We start from the raw sequence: 22,203 nt of genomic DNA, 5'->3' as shown, positions 1-22,203 counted from the left end.
TTCATGTTAAAAACAATTTCCTTCCCAAATTAATTTATTAATATATTTCTTATTTTAATTTTTAATTTTATTTCTATTTTATCTTTATTTTACTTATTATTATTATTTCTTTAAATTATTATTATTATTATTATTTTTTTTTTTTTTTTAAACTTTTTGCTACAAGTCCATTCATGTAAAAAGCAATTTCCTTCCCAAATTAACGTGACATTTACTATTTTCAGATTAAGATTGTCTATCACACTAACTGCTTTATTATTGAATTGTGTTGTCTAATGCACAACTGGATTCATTTCAAATCGCTTACACAATCCTGCAAACATTTCTGCCCACGCTGACTCACACAGCAGCCACATCTTAATTATTTTAATTGTCATAGCAACGGAAGTCTGTTCGAGTGTATTATATTATCCCAGCTCGCTTGACCAGTTATTATTTCCGGTAAATACGTGAGGCGGAGATAACAGCGAACCGGGGGGCGGAGCTTTAACGGAACAGCTGCCTCACGGTGACTCACGCTGAAGTAACGGGCAGAAGGAGGGTAGAGCCCGGGCAGAGAGCATCGACATGGGAGCTTCCACGGTGTCACTGTGGCTGACGTGGGGTAAGTTTCTACTTTCTTTTAATGCGGACATTGTTTCAGAAACCGACATTAAACCTCCTGTACTGTAACGGGACATTAAGGGGTTAAATATGTTTATTTGTTGTGTAGTTTGTCTCGTGCACAGCGCCTGGATGCTCTCTCACGTGGACAGGTATGAGGTTGTCAGACCTCAGAGACTTCCTGGGAGACAGAAGAGGAGTCTGCAGGACTCACAGGTGAACACACCTTACCCCCCCTCCTCACAGCTCACTGGGAAAAGGAATTTTACTTCCGTGTATTAATCAGCTTTATAAATTCATTTATTTCTGCAAACAAAGACGATTAAAAGCTTATGAAATAGTCATAGTGTTAAATACCAAACAGCCTATGGAAGTCGCGCTGAAACAATTTGGCTTTTAATTAGAAAATGGCAAATATTCCTGTCAATTATTTAACTTTTATTTTGAAATCTAGAGGTTTTGATGCTGTGTGTAAGTGAAATAATTGCAAAAAAAAGATGTCACCCTGAGAAGTTTATATTCTGCTCAGTGATACTTTTTCTCTGGATAAAGCGCCCACTCAGCATCTATGATCTCTTTACATTCCTGTGGTTTTTCTCCTTCTATGTGCGTTAGAATATTTTAACCACTTCTGCTTCTAATTGGTGTAAATGTGACGACTACAAATCGTTTCTGTTTGACTGATGGGTCTCTTTTTTTACCAGCTGTTTCCTGATACGGTTCAGTATGAGCTGGCCATCGAAGGGAGGAACTACACAATTCATCTGGAAAAAAACAGGTACACAAGGAGATGATGACACATTGGGATTTTCTGATCTTATAATGAGAGAAATGAAACCTCCTGCTGCTACAGTCCCTTTCTGTCTGTATTTTAAAGGAATCTGATCGGGAAAGACTTCACTGAAACACATTATTCAGAAGATGGAGAACGGGTGACGACGTCTCCAAACCAGGTGAGACTTAAATTTACCTCTGAGTAGTGTTTTAGTGAAGACCAGACTAATCGAGACCAGAGTGCTCCAAGACTGAGACAGGACCAAGACATTTAGGGATCCAGACCGAGTCAAGACCAAGACATTTAGGGATCCAGACCGAGTCAAGACCAAGACATTTAGGGATCCAGACCGAGTCAAGACCAAGACATTTAGGGATCCAGACCAAGTCAAGACCAAGACATTTAGGGATCCAGACCGAGTCAAGACCAAGACATTTAGGGATCGAGTCAAGACCAAGACATTTAGGGATCCAGACCGAGTCAAGACCAAGACATTTAGGGATCCAGACCAAGTCAAGACCAAGACATTTAGGGATCCAGACCGAGTCAAGACCAAGACATTTAGGGATCCAGACCGAGACAAGACCAAGACATTTAGGGATCGAGATCGAGCCAAGACAAAGACCATAAGTATCACAGAAAAATCCTCATCTTGTGTCACTCATTTAGGTCGTAACCTCGGGAATGTTGTGGCCGTAAATGGGAGAAAATTTATGAGAGGTGTTTTCCTTCTAATCACAGTAATGACTTGGAAAAATAGCCTCTCAGTGGTGGTCTTGATTTAATATCTGCAGTCCGCCCAGTATGAGACTGAGTAAAAATGCTTTAGATTCCTAGACGAGACCTTCAAAAGGTCTCGAGATTTCAAGCACTACAGCGCTACCTCTGAGGCGTTCAGGCATGGACACTTACCAGACTTATCGGGAATTATCTTCTTAAAGACATTTTCTGATTTCTCATGTACAGAACAAACCCACCATGATTAACTTCCTGTACTTCAGTCACTTTATCAGCTTCACTGTGTTTCTTTCTTATACCTCTAACTCTCATCTTTCCCCAATCTCTACTTTGAGAATCAGAAGTAATGAAACCATTATCATGTTGCAATCAGCTGCTCGACTTCCTGCAGAGAAGTCGCCTGATTACAGGACTCATAAAAGAACGTCTACATGTCACCTTATCAGTGCGAAGTGTCAGTGACTCAAAGATGACACACATGGTGTTATTCACACGTTGATAGGAGATTAAAAAGCACACAAACGCACTCTTTGTTTCTGTAAGAAGAATGATAAGTCATATAATGGATGTTTTGTCTTTTAATCTAGGAGCACTGTTTCTATCACGGCCACGTCAGAGGCATGAAGGACTCCTCAGTCAGCGTCGGGATCTGTTCAGGAATCAGGTCAGGAAGTTCAGATTCTTTTATTCTGGTTGTAAATTTCCACTCTGTACAGAAAAACTTCCTCACACACTTGAGAAACGTGTTTCTTCATATTATTCAGTAATCAGGATGTTTGTAAATGTGTTTGTTACTACACTGTAAACTCTCAGCTCTTTTAAATCCAGGTTGAAGACACACCTGTTTACAGCTGCCTTTCATTAAACAGCTTTAATAAGATCCTAAACTTTAACTCTGCACTGTAACTTTGAACTCTTTTTTATATTTTTACTTTATTTATTTCATTTGAATTATTTTTATTTGAACATATTTTCAGATTGAATAATTCCAGTGATTTTTAAATGTTCTATTTGAATGTTTCTTTTCTTTCCTCTGTCATGATGCTTTTTGATGTCTTGTGTGAAGCACTTTGAATTGCCTTGTTGTTGAAATGTGCTAAAGAAATAAACTTGCCTTACACTGTTTCCTTTCCTTTCCTTTGCACAGCTTTGCACTTTTTTACCTGACATTCAATGTCTCTCTCTTTTTAATTGACCTAATTTCCCCCTTTACTTTGGTGGTAAGCTGTCGCTGCAGCACGGTTTCTTCAGCTCAGTAAAGAACTCTGAATCGTCTCTGTGTCATACAGATGAGTCGGCCTTGCCTACCAGAAAGCTTACATAGTTGAAGTTGTTTTCTTATCAGTTCTGGATAACAGTGATGTCATTTTATAGACACGCTGCAGCTTCTTGACGCCGTCTTATCACTCCACCTTGAGGTTTATAACTGCTCATAGATCTGGCCTTCATCACTGTGAGCGGGTCGGTCGGCCTTCTCTTGAAGAGAGGCGTGACAAACACTGGTTTTATTTATATATTTTCTAGGCTGTAATTGGTAAACTTCCCCCCCTTACATCACAGACCTTCTGGAGCTCTTCTGATTGGCTCGTTCTTAAAGTCCCTCAAGCTGTTTACTGAACTCAGTAAATCTGCATTTTTCTTTTTGATGCCTCAGATTCATGGAATTCATGGAACGCCCTCCAGCTAACTCCCCAATTTCCCCTTTTCTTCCAGAGTTCAGGAATTTGATTTCTAGCCGCTTTGTTTCAAATTGTAAATGTTTTTAATGGATCTCTTTTATTGGTTTTTTTTGTCACTGAGTGTTTGTTGTGTTTTCTTCTTGTAATCTCGACGGCTGTGGACATGAAGGAAACCTCAGCGTCCTTCTGAGAATTAATAAATGTTTGAAATGAAATGAAATGTTATCTAAACAAAGGAAAGTTTACAGAAATCCTGGAGACAAACCTTTTTTTTTTTACAGCCTACAGAGAGTCACATTTCTGCTCTTTTAATCATCAGCTGCATCACTTTTAGAAAGTAACACTGCAGGTCTGTGAGGAAACACAGTGGATGTGAAATGAAACAACTCGTAGGTGCTTAAGTGCAGATGTTAACTTAGATTAAGGGAGCTGTCAAAGAATTGAAAAAAGAATTTGTATCGAGAAGAAGAAATGAAAGTTTCTTGATGTAGCACCTTTCAGACAGCAGGTTTCACTTCATGTCCTCTAATATTTGAAGAGCTGACTGACCTCAGGACGTTTTTAATTAAAACATCTGTCTTCTTGTTTTTTTTTTTTCTGTATTTTCAGCGGTTTCTTGCGAGCGCGGCAGCAGGTTTACCTGATCGAGCCTCTGGGACGCTCTGACGACGGAGATCACGCCGTCTACAGACTGGAGCACCTGAATGTCAGCAACCGTGTCAGCTGTGGCTCCTCCTCCAACGCTAACACCACCACACCTTATGACCAGGACCCGAGCCCCGCTGCCCTCTTCAGGTCCAGATCATGGGTAGGTGACTCATTTAATACTATTTAGCTGTTTAGACAAGAGTTTTTATTTCCTTTTTATCTGAGTTCTGAAATTCACTTAGCAGACGCTGTAACACTGTAACACCTTCACAGAGGATAAAGGTCAAACCACCTCCTCAAAGCCTTCTGGGTTTAAGAATAATTCAGTTTGAAGCTGGGTCAAAGTAGAAACCACAATCTTTGTTAAACAAATGTTTGATTTTGTTGATTAAAAAATGGCTCCGAGCACATTTTCCAAAAGTTGTCCTGAACTTCTGACACTCGCAGTCTGAGGACGTGGATGACTTCAAGTGATCGGAGGAGAGATAACTGACTCACAGGAACATCCAGTTCACAGGCAGCGTGCAGTGTGCAGTCAGAAGTTATCTCGTCCCAGTCGATGCACGCTTGACTTCAACAAACGGGAAAGAGCTGTCACGCCAACATGTGCTCTTTTTCACCCCGTGCAAAAAATGAAATGTCCGTCCCTATAAAGCTTCCCCCCCAATGTAATAACTTAACTTCTTAATGTTGTTTATGAAGTTTTTATGACAGTTTATTTATCCCTGCTTGCTTTACTGTCGGCCATGTTTACAAATCAATGAGCTCTTTCATTGTTTCACTGTTTCATTGTTTTTGTGGTGAAGCTCTTTAAAGACTTTAAGTTGTTGGTTTAAATACGATTGACTGAAAATACAGAATTTAACACACGACATGACATGCAAAGTGGAGGAATATTTGAACCGTGTTGCCCCCTCCCCCCCTCAATCCTTGATAAACTAAAACTGTCTGAACATGAAGCCACATATTTATAATGATAATGACTTTATTTCAAACTTTATAGAAACACATTTACAAAATGCAGCAATGAAAAAACAGGTCAAAGAAACAAAGTTACTGCTGGAGCTAATTTATTTTTAAAGATTTCATTTTGTGCTTTTTTTGTAGAGATAGGACAGTGGAAAGAGTCTGAAATCAGAGAGAGAGGGAGACAGAGAGAGGGAGAGAGAGAGAGAGAGAGGCAGCCCATGACGGATTTGAACCCAGGCCACCCGCCTGGAGGATTACAGCCTCCAAACATGGGGCGTGCGCTCTAACCACTGCGCCACCAGCGCCCCCTGCAGGAGAAAATTTAAGTGAGAAAAAAGTAGACGTGTAGGGTCACAACTCGGCTCATAGGTCGCAACAGAGTAGGGAGACGAGACGAGACGAGCTGGCAAATTGAAAAAGTAGATTTCTTTACAAAATACATCAAATAAGACAACAAAGACATCAAGAATGTGTCGTCAGTAGTTTGGGCTGTCAAAAGGACTTTTATCATAGAGTAGTCATGAAAACAAAAAACTGTGGGTTCTGGTTGTATGACATCATCGTTCAGCCCTTGAATCTGTTCCCTTTTGTCTGTGAGTTCAGCCATGTGGATTTGTTGAAGAGTTTTTATAAGTGTAAAGCAGTTGTAAGATAAAAAGTCAGAATAGTGTTTTTTTTTCCCTTTCAGAAAACGAAACCAGTGTCAGGTCCGCAGAGGTTTGTGGAGCTGTTTGTGGTCGTGGACAACGCAGAGGTAAATATCTCTTTAAGATGAATTTACAATGATCCCTTCTGTCTCTGGATCTCTCTCCCCTCATTGGTTCCCTCTCTTGACCTGCAGTATAAACGATATGGAAGTGAGACCCGATCCAGAATCCTTGGAGTTATAAATCACATCGATAAGGTTTGTTTTCCTCTCTCTCTTTGAGTTTCTTGTGTTGGATGTTTGAATTCCCTCCTCACACTCTCCTCCTCTGCCAACAGCTGTATCGCACTCTGAACATCCGCGTCATGCTGGTGGGTTTGGAGATCTGGTCGTCCGGAGACTTCATCGACGTCAACGATAACTCGGAGATCGCTCTGGATCACTTCCTCATGTGGCGTCAGTCCGATCTGCTGCGGAGGGTGAAGCACGACAACGCTCAGTTTGTGACGTGAGCCTCAGTTTTTAAAAAACGTGCATGTTGAAAACCGCCGGTCGGAGCAGATTTTTGACGTTGTTTTCTCTCAACAGGGGAAAAGATTTTGAAGGAGACACAGTCGGACTTGCAAACAAGTTCGCCATGTGTACTGAAAACTCAGGTGGAGTCAATCAGGTATGCTCAACCCTGGACTGTGTTAGTATGTATGAAATGTTCTGATGAATTTAAAAGTAACAAATGTGTCTCTCTTCCAGGATCATCACAACAACCCGATAGGACTCGCCTCCACCATCGCTCATGAGATGGGGCATAACTTTGGCTTGTCTCATGACGCTGCAGGTTGTGTCTGCGGTCCGTCTTACAGCTCGGGGAACTGTGTGATGGCTGACAAACTCAGGTAACGACGTCTTAGAACAAACCATGTGACGTATTTTTGTAGGCCAACCCGGAAGTAGCATCTCCATGGGGTTCTAACTTTGGATTTTGGATCATTGCAGAAAATAAGCTCTATCTTAAATACACGTTTCTGAAGCGTAGGCGTTTTGTTCAGCAGGATAATCTTCACAGATGAACGCCATTTTTATGATGTTTGAAGCGTTAATGCGTCCGACAGAAACCCATTCAAAATCCCCGTTGACTTCTAGACGTTAGACCCCATGGCGCTCAAATGCTAACTTACTTCTGGGTTTTAGGACTCATTCCTGTGGCGCTCTATATGTCTGAAAAATAAGAAAATCGATTTATTCAGATAATGTGGATTCTCCTAATCTTTGATTTTGGCTTTGCAGATATTTGAAGTTGAAATTAAGAGGATTTAAAGCATCCTCAGCCCCAAAAAACCAACCCCAGTGTACCACATAAACAATGTTTGGTGTTCCTGTAGCGTTTGAACTCCCTCTTCTCTTTCTTCATCTCGTCGTTGAGTTTGTTGCCGTTCTGATGAAATCCCCTTTTGTTCCTCTTCAGGACGGGGACTCAGGCCTTCCCGGAGTTTTTCAGCAGCTGCAGCATGGAGCAGCTGGCTGAGTTCATGGAGCGAGCTCAGCCCAGCTGTTTGACCCGACCCGGCTCCGTTAAGACCATCGCTGTGGGCTCTCGCTGTGGGAACGCCCTGCTGGACCCTGGAGAGGAGTGTGACTGTGGCACTGTGGAGGTAAAACCTCAGCTCAGGGTTAATGACCCACATTACTCTTTTTGGACCTTGGAAAGTTTAATCGCATCCTTTAGCCGCCTGGTGTGGTTTCCTGTGTGTGTGTGTGTGTGTGTGTGTGTGTGTGCAGCTAATAAAAGAGAAGGCAGGGGTGATTCAGGGCATTTAGAAAACTGGAGTTTGGCCTCCAAATTAAAATAGTTTTCCTCTGTGCTCATGTCTTATAGCGGCACACTGTTCTTGGCAGAGAGGAGTTTCAGCTTCTGCATTCTAATGTTTGGGGTGTATCTGGATACACGAGCGTGACTGAACTGATAAAGAATGTTTTTATAGGAATGCAAGAATCCTTGTTGTGATGCATCGACGTGCCGTCTTACTGAAGGATCCCAATGTGCCCATGGACTCTGCTGCGACAACTGCCAGGTAAATCCTGCTAACACGATGTGCATTTGTAAACAGGTCTCTTATTATAATCAGCTGAAAAACACAGAGTTAGACCATGTTTCATAAACCTGAGGTTGATCTGTTAGCATGTTAGCATCTCTGTGAGGCAGCATGGACGTGCTCTCAGCTTAATACTACAATTCTACAATTCACTTAGCAGATTCTTTTATCCAAAGCGCCGTACATCAGAGAGTAAGAACAACACAAGCAAGGATCTAGAAAAAAGGGAACAATGTGAGTAAGAGCAAACGATCAGCTTTGAGTCTGATTGGACACACAGGTGCTGACAGGAAGTGACCAGAGGCAAAGCACAACATTGAGGGCAGTTCTTGAGAGCTCTAATCAGTATAGAAACCATCTTATAAGTCGTCATTATCAAACAAAAACCATCGTCATTACCATCATCATCATCAATAATATGGAGACCATCATCATTAAGTTAGTAGGTATTCATGAAAGAGCTGGCTCTTTAGCCTTTTCTTAAAGGTGCAGAGGGACTCTGCAGATCACATGGAGTTTGGAAGTTCATTCCACCACCGGGGGGCGACAGAGGAGACCCTGACCCTGTTGTGAACGTTGGATCGGACGCCTTTCATTGGCAGAGCGTAGTACTCGTGTTAGCATGCTATCATGATCACATCGTGCTAAACTGCTGCTGATTAGCAAGTGTTTACCACGTTCACCATCTTAGTTCAGAGTGTTAGCTTATAATTGCTGATGTTGGAGTTGTATCAAGTCAACTTTGGTTATATTCTTTAATAATTATATTTAATTATTAATAATATAAATAAAATATCATTAAACTATGTTTAATCTCGTTTTGGGGCACCAACCTGTAATCAGGTAAATATAACCAAAATATCACTCAAATCAGTCTCAAATTAGTTATTTAATTATTAATATTATTAATAATGAATAACTATATTTAATAAATTGAAGGCGTGAAATCCGTACACAAAGCCTTCGCACTCAGCTTATATCACAATGCAAATACACCAGTAATCACAAACAACTGCTCTCTTAAATTATAACAGAATTTATTTAAACAAAGCAACATCAATCCAAAATCAATGAATTTAATCAAACAAATAACTATTATAAACTAATCTAAGCAACAAACATTATCAAGCAGGGCTTGTGGATGAGGTGTGTGTGTGTGTGTGTGTGTGCGTGCGTGCCTGCGTGCGTGTGTGTGTGATGGTGGAGAGAAGGAGAGAGGAAGCCGTGTGGTTACCTTTTGAAATAGTTGGTTAGATCGTCACTCTGTTGAATGTTAAATCAACAGATTCAGGCAGGGTTCCTTGGTGATGTAGGAGGAGGGTAGCGGGATTCAGATCTTCAACCAGAGCGCTGCTCTATAGGGTCTTCTGGTTGCAGGAGCCGAGTTCTTTATGTGTCCTTGTGGATTCAGGGATCAGTGGGCTTCCTTCAGCGCTCCTGTCCAGTTGCGTTCAATGACGTCTTACGAAAAATCACAGGAAAGAAACTATTTTTTTTGCTCGAACCTGATAGCATCTGATTGCGCCGTGGAAGTAGTCAGCTGAATCCTCTGATGTTTGAATTCAGCATGTGAAGAGCTACCTATACTGAGCAACCTCAGCTCTGGAGTTTAACCTACGTAAGCCAAGAGGAGGAAAGGCTTTGTCTTGAATGCTGGAGTCCATCATATGGAGAGTTTATCCTCGGGTGTCAGCAGACAACACTTGAAGAGAAGGAGCTGCCTGTGGGTTTACCTCAGGCCTCCTCCAATGAGGATAGAGAATTCAGACACCCCCCCACTTTTCACACCTATTTGTTAGTTTCTGTTGGGGGGTTTTTCCTTTGTTTAGTTGCCTCCAAAATAACTCTAGTCAGGCTTGAGAACTGTGATACAGGCCTGAGTTCTTTGTCCAGCACACATGGCTGAGGCCCAACACTGATTAGCACTAAAGAGGAAGTAAAGAAGATGAGGTCATTGGTTTTGGTCATCACAGTCTTAGACCTTCAAATGTTTCTCCGGGGCGACATGAACGACTAAACAGAATCTGATAGCAACACATGTGTGGCTGGAAGAAGTTGACCTCTGGCAGCAAGAGTCTCCTGATTTTCTGCACTAAATGAATTTGATCCATTGAATGACATCCAATCAAAGAGTTGTTGTTCTCAAAGAATTAGGGTGGTAAAACTGTAAATTAAAGGGATCATTAAACACATAAGGAGTCATTCTCTGTGGTCTCTGTTATCTAGACATTGGTGCCAATTTGCCATATTCATTTGTTATGAGATTTCAGCCTGAATATGTGAAAACTTTGCACAAGAGAAACATTTAGGAGAAGACCAAAGTCAGTGGGATTTATGCTCTGGAAGCACGAAAGTCTGCAACACATTTCATGACTAAATGTGTAAAGACACTCAGGAGGAAAAGTGTGAAATTACCAGGGTCAAGTGAAGGATTCATCCTCTGAGATATGAATGTCTTAATAAACTTCTGTACCAGTCCATACTGAGAAAAAGTCTGATGTTCCTCAAAGACAGTAGGATTTATCCTAGATGAATCCATTAATCCAGCAGCTGTTCATACAGGATCAAACCGGGGGACGGCCGTTCTGACACACCAACTTTACACTGAGCACAGTAACAAAAAACTCAAAAATACAATCCAGTGAGTGCAGGCAGCAGACAGGCTTCATCATGCAGACACACCCTGCTGCTGGATTATCACTGTGGGCATTAAAAAATGGCTCCAGGAGAAGGTTAGTCTCCGATCCACAGCCAAACAGCAGCAGCTCAATAATAACAGGAAGCAGAAGGCGATATGCTGCTGCCTCCATGTAACTCACCACATCCTTCCTCTAATGACAATTCCAAAGAGGTGGAGCAAGACATGAAACACAACTCAAACACACAAGATAATTATAGAACCATATACTTTTTATTCACATGAAATCCTCTTAAAGGCTCTATATGTGATTTTTCACACTGAAATGTAATAGAAATCAAGTATATCTTCTGAAAATAACAGTTCTTGAGAGCTCTAATCAGTATAGAAACCATCTTATAAGTCGTCGTTATCAAACAAAAACCATCGTCATTACCATCATCATCATCAATAATATGGAGACCATCATCATTAAGTTAGTAGGTATTCATGAAAGAGCTGGGTCTTTAGCTTTTTCTTAAAGGTGCAGAGGGATTCTTTGCTTATTAAACTTGGGGTTGATGTTGCACTGACTGACCTTCATTTATTCCTTTGTTTTGCTCCGGCTACCTTCTGAACAGATCCTTTAATTAACACTGGTCTGTCTATGCTTGTTGACTTTGGTGAGCCTGGGCTGTCCTCGTGAGCTAAAGTGCGTCAGGCTATCATCCAAGAGGTCCAGCAGCAGCGCCTCCTCATACAAACACTTTCAGTGAAGAGGGCCTTACAGACTCTCTTTCACACAGATTTGTCCTCAGGGCTCAAAAGGGTTTGTTGTTTGAATACTTTACAAGTGATGTTCATCATTAACAGTGTGTCATTGGTTTGAGATGTTTAATCAAGTTTTAGACTGTAAAATGATCAAATTTATCATGGAAGCTAGACTCATAGTGGATGGGATGTATTTTATGAAAAGCTGTGATTTATCGGACAAACATTAAATGATGGTAATCAACAGATGCTTTTCAGCAGCACTAGTTCAGTTTTGCCACAAGGCTTGAATAAACATGAATTAATGAGATACAATTAAAGGTTTATTATGTAAGATTCGGAGGAGCCTGCAGGCAGAGGTTGAGCCAGGCTAGCTATCTCCCACTGTTTCCAATCGTTGTGCTAAGCTAAGCTAACTAGCTTCTCGTTAAGTTGTTTCATCTGCTTTCCTCAGAGTATTCACTGTGTTCATATGTTTAAAGTCTTTATATGTGATTATTCACACTTAAATGTAGAAATCAAGTCTCTCCTCTGAAAATAACTCTGTGAGTCATGACTGTCTACAATGGGTGTAACACCCGAGTCCCACTGTCTGTGATGTTTTCAGAGTTTTCAGAGTCCTATCTTCAGTTTGTTTACATCGCCCGGACGGCTGGCTGACTCCTCCCCTCGTGTATAAAAGTTGTTTAATTGAGGGACTAGAGAAAAGAAGAATAACATACTGTACTCACTGCTTAACTGTGTTTCTAGATCACGCTCATTTCAGGTAAATTTACATGCAGTGTGAAGATACCAGCATAATAAAGATCGCTAGCATTAGCATGCTAACACAACAATGCAGCGTGAGTTGTTTTGGTTTCATGCTGGTGCTCAAAGGCGACATCTGCTGGATGAAAAAAGTTGCATACCAATCCTCTTAAATGTGCTTTTAATCCACAGTTTGCAGTGTCTGGAAGCGTGTGCAGGAAGACGTCGAGAGACTGCGACTTGCCTGAATACTGCACGGGAGTGTCGCAGGATTGTCCCGAAGACAGATTCGAGATGAACGGCAAGCCGTGCTACGACCAGGCGCAGGGCTACTGCTACGACGGCCGGTGTCCCACGTATGAGCAGCACTGCTGGAGGCTGTTTGGACAAGGTACACTTCACATGCTGCAGGTTTAAAATATATGAAAACAAGGCTTTAAGTGTTTCCTCTTTCTTCCTTGAATGCACACGCTGCGGCTCAAAGAGATGTGGAGACACATCTTTCTAGTTATTTCTGATAATGTCAAGAGTCACATGGAGGCTCATTCAGCGCAAGACTGTTACAGTTAGAGCGGATTTGTATCAAGAGAACCGCAGATCACTGAATGAATAGCATCCTCAGAAAGTAGTAGCCTGTGCATTTATATCCGAGTTTGAGATCTTTCTTTGAGATCCTCAAAGGTCATGAACTCAATCTTTGACAGGGAAACATGCTGGACTTCATGCCGAGAGCAGAGACACAGCTCTCACGAGTCATTTAAGGATGGGATCGCTTGAAGCTACCTTCTCGGTATCCTCGGTGACGCTTTATGAGCCTTTGCTGAGTCAGCAAAACACAGTATCGACTTGACGTGCAGACTTCCAGGTCAAACTAATTACAGCCTTTTTTAGGGAGGCTGTGCATGTTTTGGAGTGTTGTCAAAACAGTCAAAGTCCAACATCTTCAGCGAGTCAGGGCAGATCTCACCTACACCTGAGGAGCTTCTGAAGGACTTCAGACAGAAATGGGCGAGGTCAGATTCAGGAGCTGTGAGGAGATATTTCCAAAGTGCTGTCTCTGTTTGAGTCCTCAGTTTATCTTTGTTTGTCTCATAAGTCTCCCTGCCTCCAATCTCTCCTACAGCCCTGCAACCCTTCAGAGCTCTCAAGTGGTCTTTAGACACCCTGCCCAATAGACCCCGCCCCCTCCTTTAGCCTGAAGTCCTCCTCCACAGCCCGCATCCTAAGTTTAAGGTCAAGCCTGACACTCGGGTCGTTCAGTGTGTGCACATTATTCATGAACTCTGGTCGTGCATCGTAAATGATTCAGTGTGAGCTGACATTCCTTCACGACCTTCAAACAATCATTCAGTGTGTGGCGGTCTGCGGGACGCCCATGATTACTAGATTATTGCTTTTTCCTTTCATGACAGATTTTTCTGGTTTCCATATTAGCTGATATTGTGACAACAGACTCAAAAAGTAATAAGAACCAAAACTTTCTTTAAATTTTGCTCTTTTTTTAAAAACCGCTGATTTTTTGAAGTGTATTTTTAACGCGCTGCTGTTTCTTATCTGTGATTGTCTCTTCTTCTTCAGGGAGCAGAGTTGGACCGGATATGTGTTTTGACCTGAACAAACGAGGCGAGGAAGGTGCTAACTGTGGGAGGAGCAGAACAGGCTACGTCTCCTGTGCTAGACCGTATGTATCATCCAAATATATAAACCACTTAGGCTGCCTTGTCTGCATAGTGTTTTTTCACGGGCAGAAAAGTGCTAGCTGTAGGCCTACGCTCGGGAGTGTTAGCATGTGCGCTAAGAAGAAAAGCGCTGCACTTCTGTCCTGTCTCCATGGCAACAGTCTGTTGACAACAACCGCTGTATGACCGAAACTGCTGTTACTTTTTACTGCATGTTTTATATTTGAGATCGTTTATTTCCCGATCAGACAAGATGAAAAAAGTGTACTCAAACTCAAAGTTCTTGATCCGTTTGTTTCTCTTGTAGGAATCTTAAGTGTGGATCTATGTTTTGTGTCGGAGGCGGGGACTCCATCACGGGTAAAAGAGCTTCTTACACCATTTACGGCCTCGAGTGTAAAGTAGCCGTGGACGACGACAAAACCAGAAACATGGACATGGTGCCAGAAGGAACCAAATGTGGACCAAATAAGGTAAAAACATTAAGCAGGGAGATGGATTGTGTGAAGTTCAGTTGTTTCTGTTGGATGTTTTTGCTCATGATCAAACACGTTTGTTCTCAGGTTTGCTCAGACAACAGATGTGTGGATGTGTCCGTCTACGGCAAGAGGGAGGACTGTGCGAAGAAATGCAACAACAACGGGGTGAGAGACTTATGGAAGATAAACACTCTGAGCTGTTTTCATTGAGATTCTTCTGCACAAATGTTCTGGATTCTTTGTCTCAGTGTGTGTTGTTGAATTGTCCTTGTAGGTGTGTAATCACAAGGAGGAGTGCAGCTGTGACCCCGGCTGGGCGCCGCCGTACTGCGACATCCAGTATGCAGATTTACCTCAAGGTACAGGACGCTTCTCTTTAGGAGGGATTTGAAATGTATGAGCAGGTTTTATGAAGGTCAGGAAAAGAAACCAGGTCACAGCTGCTGGTTGAATCATTCTTCCAGTAAGAAACATGAATGATTCATCAAGACTTGATCTCATGTTTCTTCCAGCGCTGACCTCATCCAGAGCTCCTGCTAGATCTTAAAAGTGACCTCAGCCAAACCCTTTTTACTTAGGACGTTTTCACCCTGCCCGGACACGACTGCCCCCTCCCCCCCTCTCCCTCGCTGGTCTGCGTTCTCATTAGTAACATCGTCCTGTACCTGAGCACTCTTCCATATGTTCACAGTCCGATACAGCAGGTGACAGTATGCACACAGTTTGTTTACAAATCCACCAAAAAGCAGAAAAAGGAACAAGTAACCACGGCAACCACTTGCGAGCTGAGTCCTTCCCGCTAACTATGGATGTTTTTGTTATTTCTAAGATGCCAACAACGACTCCTCTTCCTCCTTCCTCATCCAACATGTAGCTAAGAGGATGAACCGGTCCCGGGATATGACGATTTCTGAAGCGACAGAAGCCAATCAGAATGATGTCATATATCGCTCTTCTTCCTTGTTCGGGCACGGTCGTGTTCACATCTCACACGGCCCGTACTCGAGTACACGTGCATCGTGGCCGAGAGAGACCCCGTCTTCAAGAGGACTCGAGCACGGTACCTGAGTACAGCACGTCTGTGATCAAATGAGCGAGAGTTTGGGGTCAGGCGTACTCTGATCCGGGCCGGGGTCCCTAAAGTGAAACCAACCTTAAAGAACATTTAAGTTAACCCACCCTGAATATCAACTTTAAAAAACAACAGAGAAGAGAGAAGCTGCAGCACAAAATTGAAAAGAATGCCAAGTGGTTGTTGAGCAACTGTTCAGAGTAAACAGCTGAATTACAAACAAAGAGGAAGAAGAGACTTCAAACCACCAGAGCGGCCAACTTTGTTGTGAAATTCCTCAGAACAGGGAGTCTTTTCTCAGCAGAAAAAAACCCAACCCTAAACTTGTGAAATCTGAGAATCTTTTTGTTTGTGCGTTTTACCAAATAATGAAAACAACAACAATGTTAATCACCATCTTAGTTTAGCATGTAGCTTGCAAAGTGGGAATATCAGGAGTGTTTCCTTTTGCTGTTATTGATAGAAAAGTTGACGAGAGACTGGAACTATGAGGAGGAGAGAGAGGGACAGACATGCAGGAGGGCAGCAGTCCAACCTTCAGCTGAGACGACTTTGTGTCTGAGCGTAACTGGTGCCACATTGATTTTAGACCTGATGAGAAGTTACAGGCTCATTAAAAGTAATAACAGTGGATCCTCTAAGGACGTGTAACGTCTGCAGCAGAGTTTATGGAAATCCATGACATGGTGTTTGAGGCATTTCAGTGAAAGCCACAGGAGTGGACTGAATCAGCCACATTTTTATACTTATAAAAAACCACAGCAGGCGAGGTAAACGATGAGCTCAGATAATGAAAGACGAGCATATAAATAAACATGAATGCAGTAAATCAAGACGAGATCAAAAAGGTCATGAACAACAAAAGGGTTTAGTGTTTAAAAATGAAGCTCTTAAATTCCCCCTTGTGTGTGTCTGCAGGCCAGAGTGTGATCATCGCTGGTGTGTGTGCGGTGCTCTCCGTCCTCCTGCTGATCACGGCTGTGATCGTGGGGCTGATGTGCTGCAAGAAGGACAAACAGGAAAACTACATCTGCAAAAGGTAGCGTGTCCTCCTCCTTGAAGCTCTTGGTGGTCCGTTGTGCGCCTGCTGGTTTCAGACTCTCACTCGTCTCGTCACTTACAGGAAGGTGCACTCGGCCCCGGGGAAGTTGAACCCGATGTTCCAGGAGCCGAGTGTGAAAGACAGACCTCAGATCAGCCTGCCCACCTTCATGGACTCCACGGCAACACACGTGTGCACTCCTCTGATGGTCACTGTGAGTCCCTGCAGACCGGCTCCACAGGTACAGAGAGATAGAGTGTGTGTGTGTGTGTGTGTGTGTGTGTGTGTGTGTGTGTGTGTGTGTGTGTGTGTGTGTGTGTGTGTGGGTTACAGATCCACAACTTCAAATACAAAGTGCTGTTATAGTTATGGTGTGTTTTTCTGTTTCACAGCCACCAAAGAAACCGTCTGCAGCGTTGTCGACCTCGCAGGCCGAGCCGGTAAGCTTTAAAAAAAACATGAAGATGAGATGTGATGTGATGATTTATTCAAGATGAGGATCACATTCAGAGTTGGAGACTTAAGTTCTGAAGCCAACTTAAATAAAACATGGAGGAACTTCATTCAGGTGATCATCTGGTGTTGAATAGCTTAAAGGCTGTATGTGATTTTTTGATCCAGCAGATGTCGCCCTTGAGCTCCAGCATGAAACCAAAACAACTCGCGGTGCATTGTTGTGTTAGCATGCTAATGCTAGTGATCTTTATTATGCTGGTATCTTCACACTGCATGTAAATTTACCTGAAATGAGCGTGATCTAGAAACACAGTTAAGCAGTGAGTACAGTATGTTATTCTTCTTTTCTCTAGTCCCTCAATTAAACAACTTTTATACACGAGGGGAGGAGTCAGCCGGCCGTCCCGGCGATGTAAACAAACTGAAGATAGGACTCTGAAACCTCTGAAAACATCACAGACAGTGGGACTCGGGTGTTACACCCATTGTAGACAGTCATGACTCACAGAGTTATATTCAGAGGATATACTTGATTTCTACATTTAAGTGTGAAAAATCACATATAAAGACTTTAAAGGATCAGGCCGGTTTACACTTTCTGACCTCCAAACTCTTTTAACACAAAAAGCTTAGCTCCTTGTTCCTGCGAAACATTTATATTAAAAAACATCACAAGTATGAAAGCTTCTTGTTTAATAAAGGCTCAAAGGTAGCTGCGAACAAATGCAAAATCCACAGTCTGTTAAAATCCCCCAGAGGTCGTTCTGAATCAGGAGAAATGTTCAGTCTGCATTTCATCTGTTATGAAAATCAAAATGAATCACATGAACGTCAGCTCTCGTACCAGGAAACCAGTTTAGCTGGGCCTGGCATACTATGAAGTAACCACCGAGCAACCGCGGCGGTTATTTTTTGCAGTATGTCAGTATGTCAGGAAACAAGAGCCCAGCCAACCACAGATGTGGCTTCAGTCTGAATAAAGCTGACTGTGACTCATTTAGATTTTCATGATTTTGAAAATCAAACAAAGTTACCTGAGAAACTCTGAGCAGGGAGCGTTCCTTTCAGTGTAACGTTCATTTACATATTAAAAAAAGAAATCTCACAGTGAGACGCAGCTGGTTTAAAAAATGTCTCCTTTTATCTCTTTTTCTCCACAGACAAAACCTCAACCTCCGTGTAAACCTTTACCCCCTCTGAGTAAAACTCAGGTGAGTCAGCCGCCCTCTCTGAGTGTTAGAGCCTCGGGGTGGGTTGTTCGTTGTATGCAGTGGAAATGTTGAGATTGAGATGTTTTTCTACTTCTGTTTTAAAGTTTATTTCTGCAACGAGGCGATTCAAAGTGCATCACACACAATTTTTATTTTCACCTTTTCTGGATTAGATGAAACCTGTTCATTTGCAAATGTTCAACTGACTCTTTCTTTTGTTTACTATCTTTTTAATCTTACATTTATAAAGATTGGGGTGGGGGAGGGGGGGCTGGAACTGGTTTGATGGAGGTTTTGTTTTTTTTGCTGTGTTTTGTTTTGTCCTGGTTTTATGGAGAGGTGCAGTGTACCTCTTGTGTTTTTGTTTGCCTGTTGGGTGTTACTATTAAAAAAAAAAGGCAAAAAAAAGTGCATCACACGACTTCAAAAACATCTCAACGAAGAGATAAAGAAATATTACAACAGAAAAATGTAACTATCACAGAGGAGATTCAATATGAACATGTTTTTAAAATAAGATCCAAAAGACCTCAGATTCATATGAGTGATGTCATCCGCTCTGAACGTCTTTCAATGTTTTGGAGCTCCGAAGTCTCCGTCTGCAGAGTCACCTTCAGGTCTCGCTCTTACTGAGATTGATTTAGTCTCACAGTCGAGCACAGCCCTAAGGTGCCCTGGAGACCCCCACCCAGACGTGCTGTGGTGGTGTCACAGCTCAACGCTACACATATCTGTCATGGAGGATTGTGTTGGCTCTGTGAATTATTAAGTAATGAGATCTGAAGTGAGCACAGAGTCTTCAAAGAACTTATTGTTCAGTTACAATGTCTGTGATCAGTCGACCATATATCATCGATTCTGGTGCGTCGACTATTCAAGTGTCCCTGCACGCTCCTGAAGATGAAACACTCTTCATCTGCACCCTGAGGACAGACTCTGTCTAATCATTTACTCATTCTAACTCCTTGTTGATCCACTTCCTGTTTCTTTAAAGTGCAGCATGAGTTTCCCCTCGGGGGGGTCATTACAGTCTTATCTTAAAGCTGCAGCATGGGTTAGACCGCTGTTTGTTTTACTGCAACTCAAACTTTAACTCTCATTCCAAATCTCCAAAAAAGTGCAGAAGACACTCAGCATGTTGTAAACATGTGGAACATTCATCTCTCTCTTTGTTTTCAGTGTAATGCATCACATCCTCCTCCTGTACCTCCGGTCAAGCCCAGCCCTCCTCCGGCTGCCAGACCCAAACAGTGCCCTCCTCCGATGCCCCCCGCCAAGCCGCAACCTCACAAACCAGCATGAAACTCTTAAAGAGAATCCAGTTTGACGCCCACACTGCAGCTGTACTGAGGGAGAGAGCGGGATCGAACTCGTGTGAACGCAGAGCCTTTAAAAGACGATGTGCGTGACCCCGGCTGCTCTCACTGAGGACGTCTTTGATGACATGAGACCAAAGAATCAGAGCTGCAGGGGGAGACTCTGCATGAACTGGTGCTGCCTCGCTCTCTCTTTGTCGTTTGTTCTTAAACATCTCGTCTACTGTATGCTTCCTTTGTATTTGAACCTTAAGTTATACTTTACTTTTTTTTTTTTACCAAAGAGCAAAAACATGCTCACATGATGTTTCCTCTTCTATTTATTAAACGTTACACAAGGGACCGCACAAAGGAGGAGAGTCTATGCAGCCTCCTCCTGCTCCGCTCAGGTATGAGTGAACGCTTTACTCCGGCTGATCGCTCACTTTTCTCTTTCTTTTAGCTCGGTTTTTAGTCTCCTCTACCTCCAATATCCGTCTCTTTATCCGCTCAATGCTGCACTGTTTTCCCTCACTTCATTTATTTGAGTCTAGTGATCTGTGACTTTTTTACTTCGGCATCTCTTCACGTTTAATTGTCAAATAACGACAATTAAACTTTATTCCAGTTTTTATTGAAAAATAAGTCAACGCTTCAGATTCAGGTAATCGTTTTCTACGAGTTCTCCACCCAAATAAGTTTTCTTACACTCCCTAAAGCTGTCCACACATCAGATGATTTTAGGCCTGATTTGCCCCCGAAAAAGATCAGGGGGCGTGGCCTGATTATATCCCATTTTTTTGTCCAAAGAATCCTAAAGTGTGTGATGTCACTACGATTATTTTACTGCTTCCCCGCCAATCGGAATTGTAAATATCGAATGTTTGATATTTTACGATTCCAGATCAGATTGCCTCAGACGTCATACCCGAAGCAGCCAATGGGAGCAAGCAACCGGGCGTTGGGTTCTCCGACATCTCGCCCTCAGCTCGCTCTGCAAACCGTATAAAGCCGCTCATGATCCGTCTTCTCAGCCAGGATCTCAACCGTGTTGTTTTTCTCATTTTTCTGTTTTTCGCTGTAAAACAAAACTCAGCAGGGGGGCGATGTCGGTCGTCCTCCATATTTGTTTTTCTTCTGGAAGTCAAGTCATCGTTTCTACAAACTGCAGGTGTGTGTGGTCTCTCTGTCTGTCCGAGTCGTCTAAGTGAGTGTGTTTGGAGGATTAAGATATTTAAAAATCAAGAAAAGTGTCCTCATGTCTGTGGCCAGCTTGAACTCTCTAAAGCCAGTCCGTGCCTTCTACACAAATCCATTTCTTTGCACTGTACTTGAAAACCGATGAATGGTACGCACTGTTTGGGAAGCTTTGCACACTTCAGATGATCTGTGTGTGTGTGTGTTTTATGTCTTCAGGTTTAGAGCGCCTCGAGGAGCCAGTATTTCCGTCTCTTTTTTTTTTACTGCACTGATAACTTGTAGAGGAAAGGTCACTGGGTGTTTATACCTTGTAGGTGTCACTTTCCAACAAGACCGCCTTTGTTGCAACAAATAAAGAGCACTTTTTTAAATTTACGAGTATGGCGTCAAAAGATTAAATAATGCATCACTGTGAAGAAGTCGACATGACAAAGGATTGATTATCTGCTGATTTTTAATGATGTGAGTTGCATAATGATTAAACATTTCCTCTCTATGGAGTCGGTTGTTTCTGCTCCTCTGTGCTCTGTTTTCTGTCTTTTTCCTGAGAAATGTTTTCATTAACCTTCAGAGGAGTCTTCTATTGTCCCGCTGTGTCAACATGTGTTGGCTGATAATTAAAGATTTGTCGGTCTCCAGTGAGAGGATGGAGGAAACGCGCTGAGAAGCAGCAGTGAGTCAGATCAGCTGGACGTCCTCCTTAAACAGCTGCATACAAAAATACTTTTTAGTGTTTCCTTTGTTACTCAGAGTCTCAGCAGTCATGGGAAGGAAACGTAGAGCTGAAACTAATGAAAAAAGCGCCGTAAAGCTACTGTGAGAAACTTTCTTTGTATTGATTTTGGCGCCCCCTGTGGCCAAACTGTCTGCTACATGTGAAAATAGTTCTCTATCAAAAGAAAATCTCATCTTTCTTTTAACCGTCAACGATACGATAAATCCTCGCTGTGGAAATGTTAAAGTCTGTTTCTGCTTAGCTGTTAATCACTTTAACCCTTTACTGTCCCGCTGCGATTCCACAACAGAGCCGTACTGAAGGACAGCCGTCCTTATGCCTCAGTACTGACCCGCAATTTCCACATAGTCTGCGAACTTCAGCGACGTTTTCTCCCGCCAGTCGATGATTGTGTTTTCCACAGCACGTCAAAGCATCACGTTGTTTGCACGTTGTTCTCTTTACTCCCTCGTGATCTTGTGAACCCGTGCGTACAGCCAGGTGGGATAGCGCGGGCGCTTGCTGTCGGACAGAGCAAAACATGGCGTTGACAGAATGCAGTTTGCATGGACTATGTTGAAATTGCATGTTACACATTGCATCCCAAGCGCAGTAATCATGGTGTCCAAGTTGTCCAAATTGCATTGGGGAAGCGGGAGATAGACCTCGCCGCTGTCTCCTTCCTCAGACCTCTATTACTAATTATGATGGCAGACCAGTGGCAGATCAAAGGTGTGGAAATGGTGGGACACTGCAGGTGAGGTGGATCTG

At 42.6% G+C, this 22,203-nt stretch overlaps 2 protein-coding genes across 3 annotated transcripts in view; both read left to right on the top strand.

Moving 5' to 3' along the window:
• The window catches only part of chad (chondroadherin), a 228,688-nt gene that overhangs the window by 78,508 nt on the left and 127,977 nt on the right, over positions 1–22,203 (top strand). The gene's annotated exons all lie outside the window — the stretch shown is intronic.
• LOC110002838 (zinc metalloproteinase-disintegrin-like 2d) lies at positions 485–21,217 on the top strand. The gene is made up of 23 exons (XM_065949817.1): positions 485–604; positions 713–819; positions 1,308–1,381; positions 1,481–1,556; positions 2,704–2,780; positions 4,405–4,603; positions 6,101–6,166; positions 6,254–6,316; positions 6,397–6,566; positions 6,647–6,728; positions 6,809–6,951; positions 7,521–7,707; positions 8,038–8,127; positions 12,476–12,674; positions 13,862–13,964; positions 14,270–14,435; positions 14,526–14,606; positions 14,716–14,800; positions 16,432–16,552; positions 16,637–16,796; positions 16,948–16,995; positions 18,172–18,222; positions 19,402–21,217. Exons 1-23 carry the CDS (start codon positions 568–570, stop codon positions 19,522–19,524), a joined length of 2,508 nt encoding a protein of 835 aa, XP_065805889.1. The 5' UTR covers positions 485–567; the 3' UTR covers positions 19,525–21,217.

Source organism: Labrus bergylta, chromosome 21 (assembly GCF_963930695.1).
Source record: "Labrus bergylta chromosome 21, fLabBer1.1, whole genome shotgun sequence".
Lineage (NCBI taxonomy): Eukaryota > Metazoa > Chordata > Actinopteri > Labriformes > Labridae > Labrus > Labrus bergylta.
Note: the sequence above shows the minus strand (reverse complement) of the source record. Positions and strands in the feature narration are given on the sequence as shown.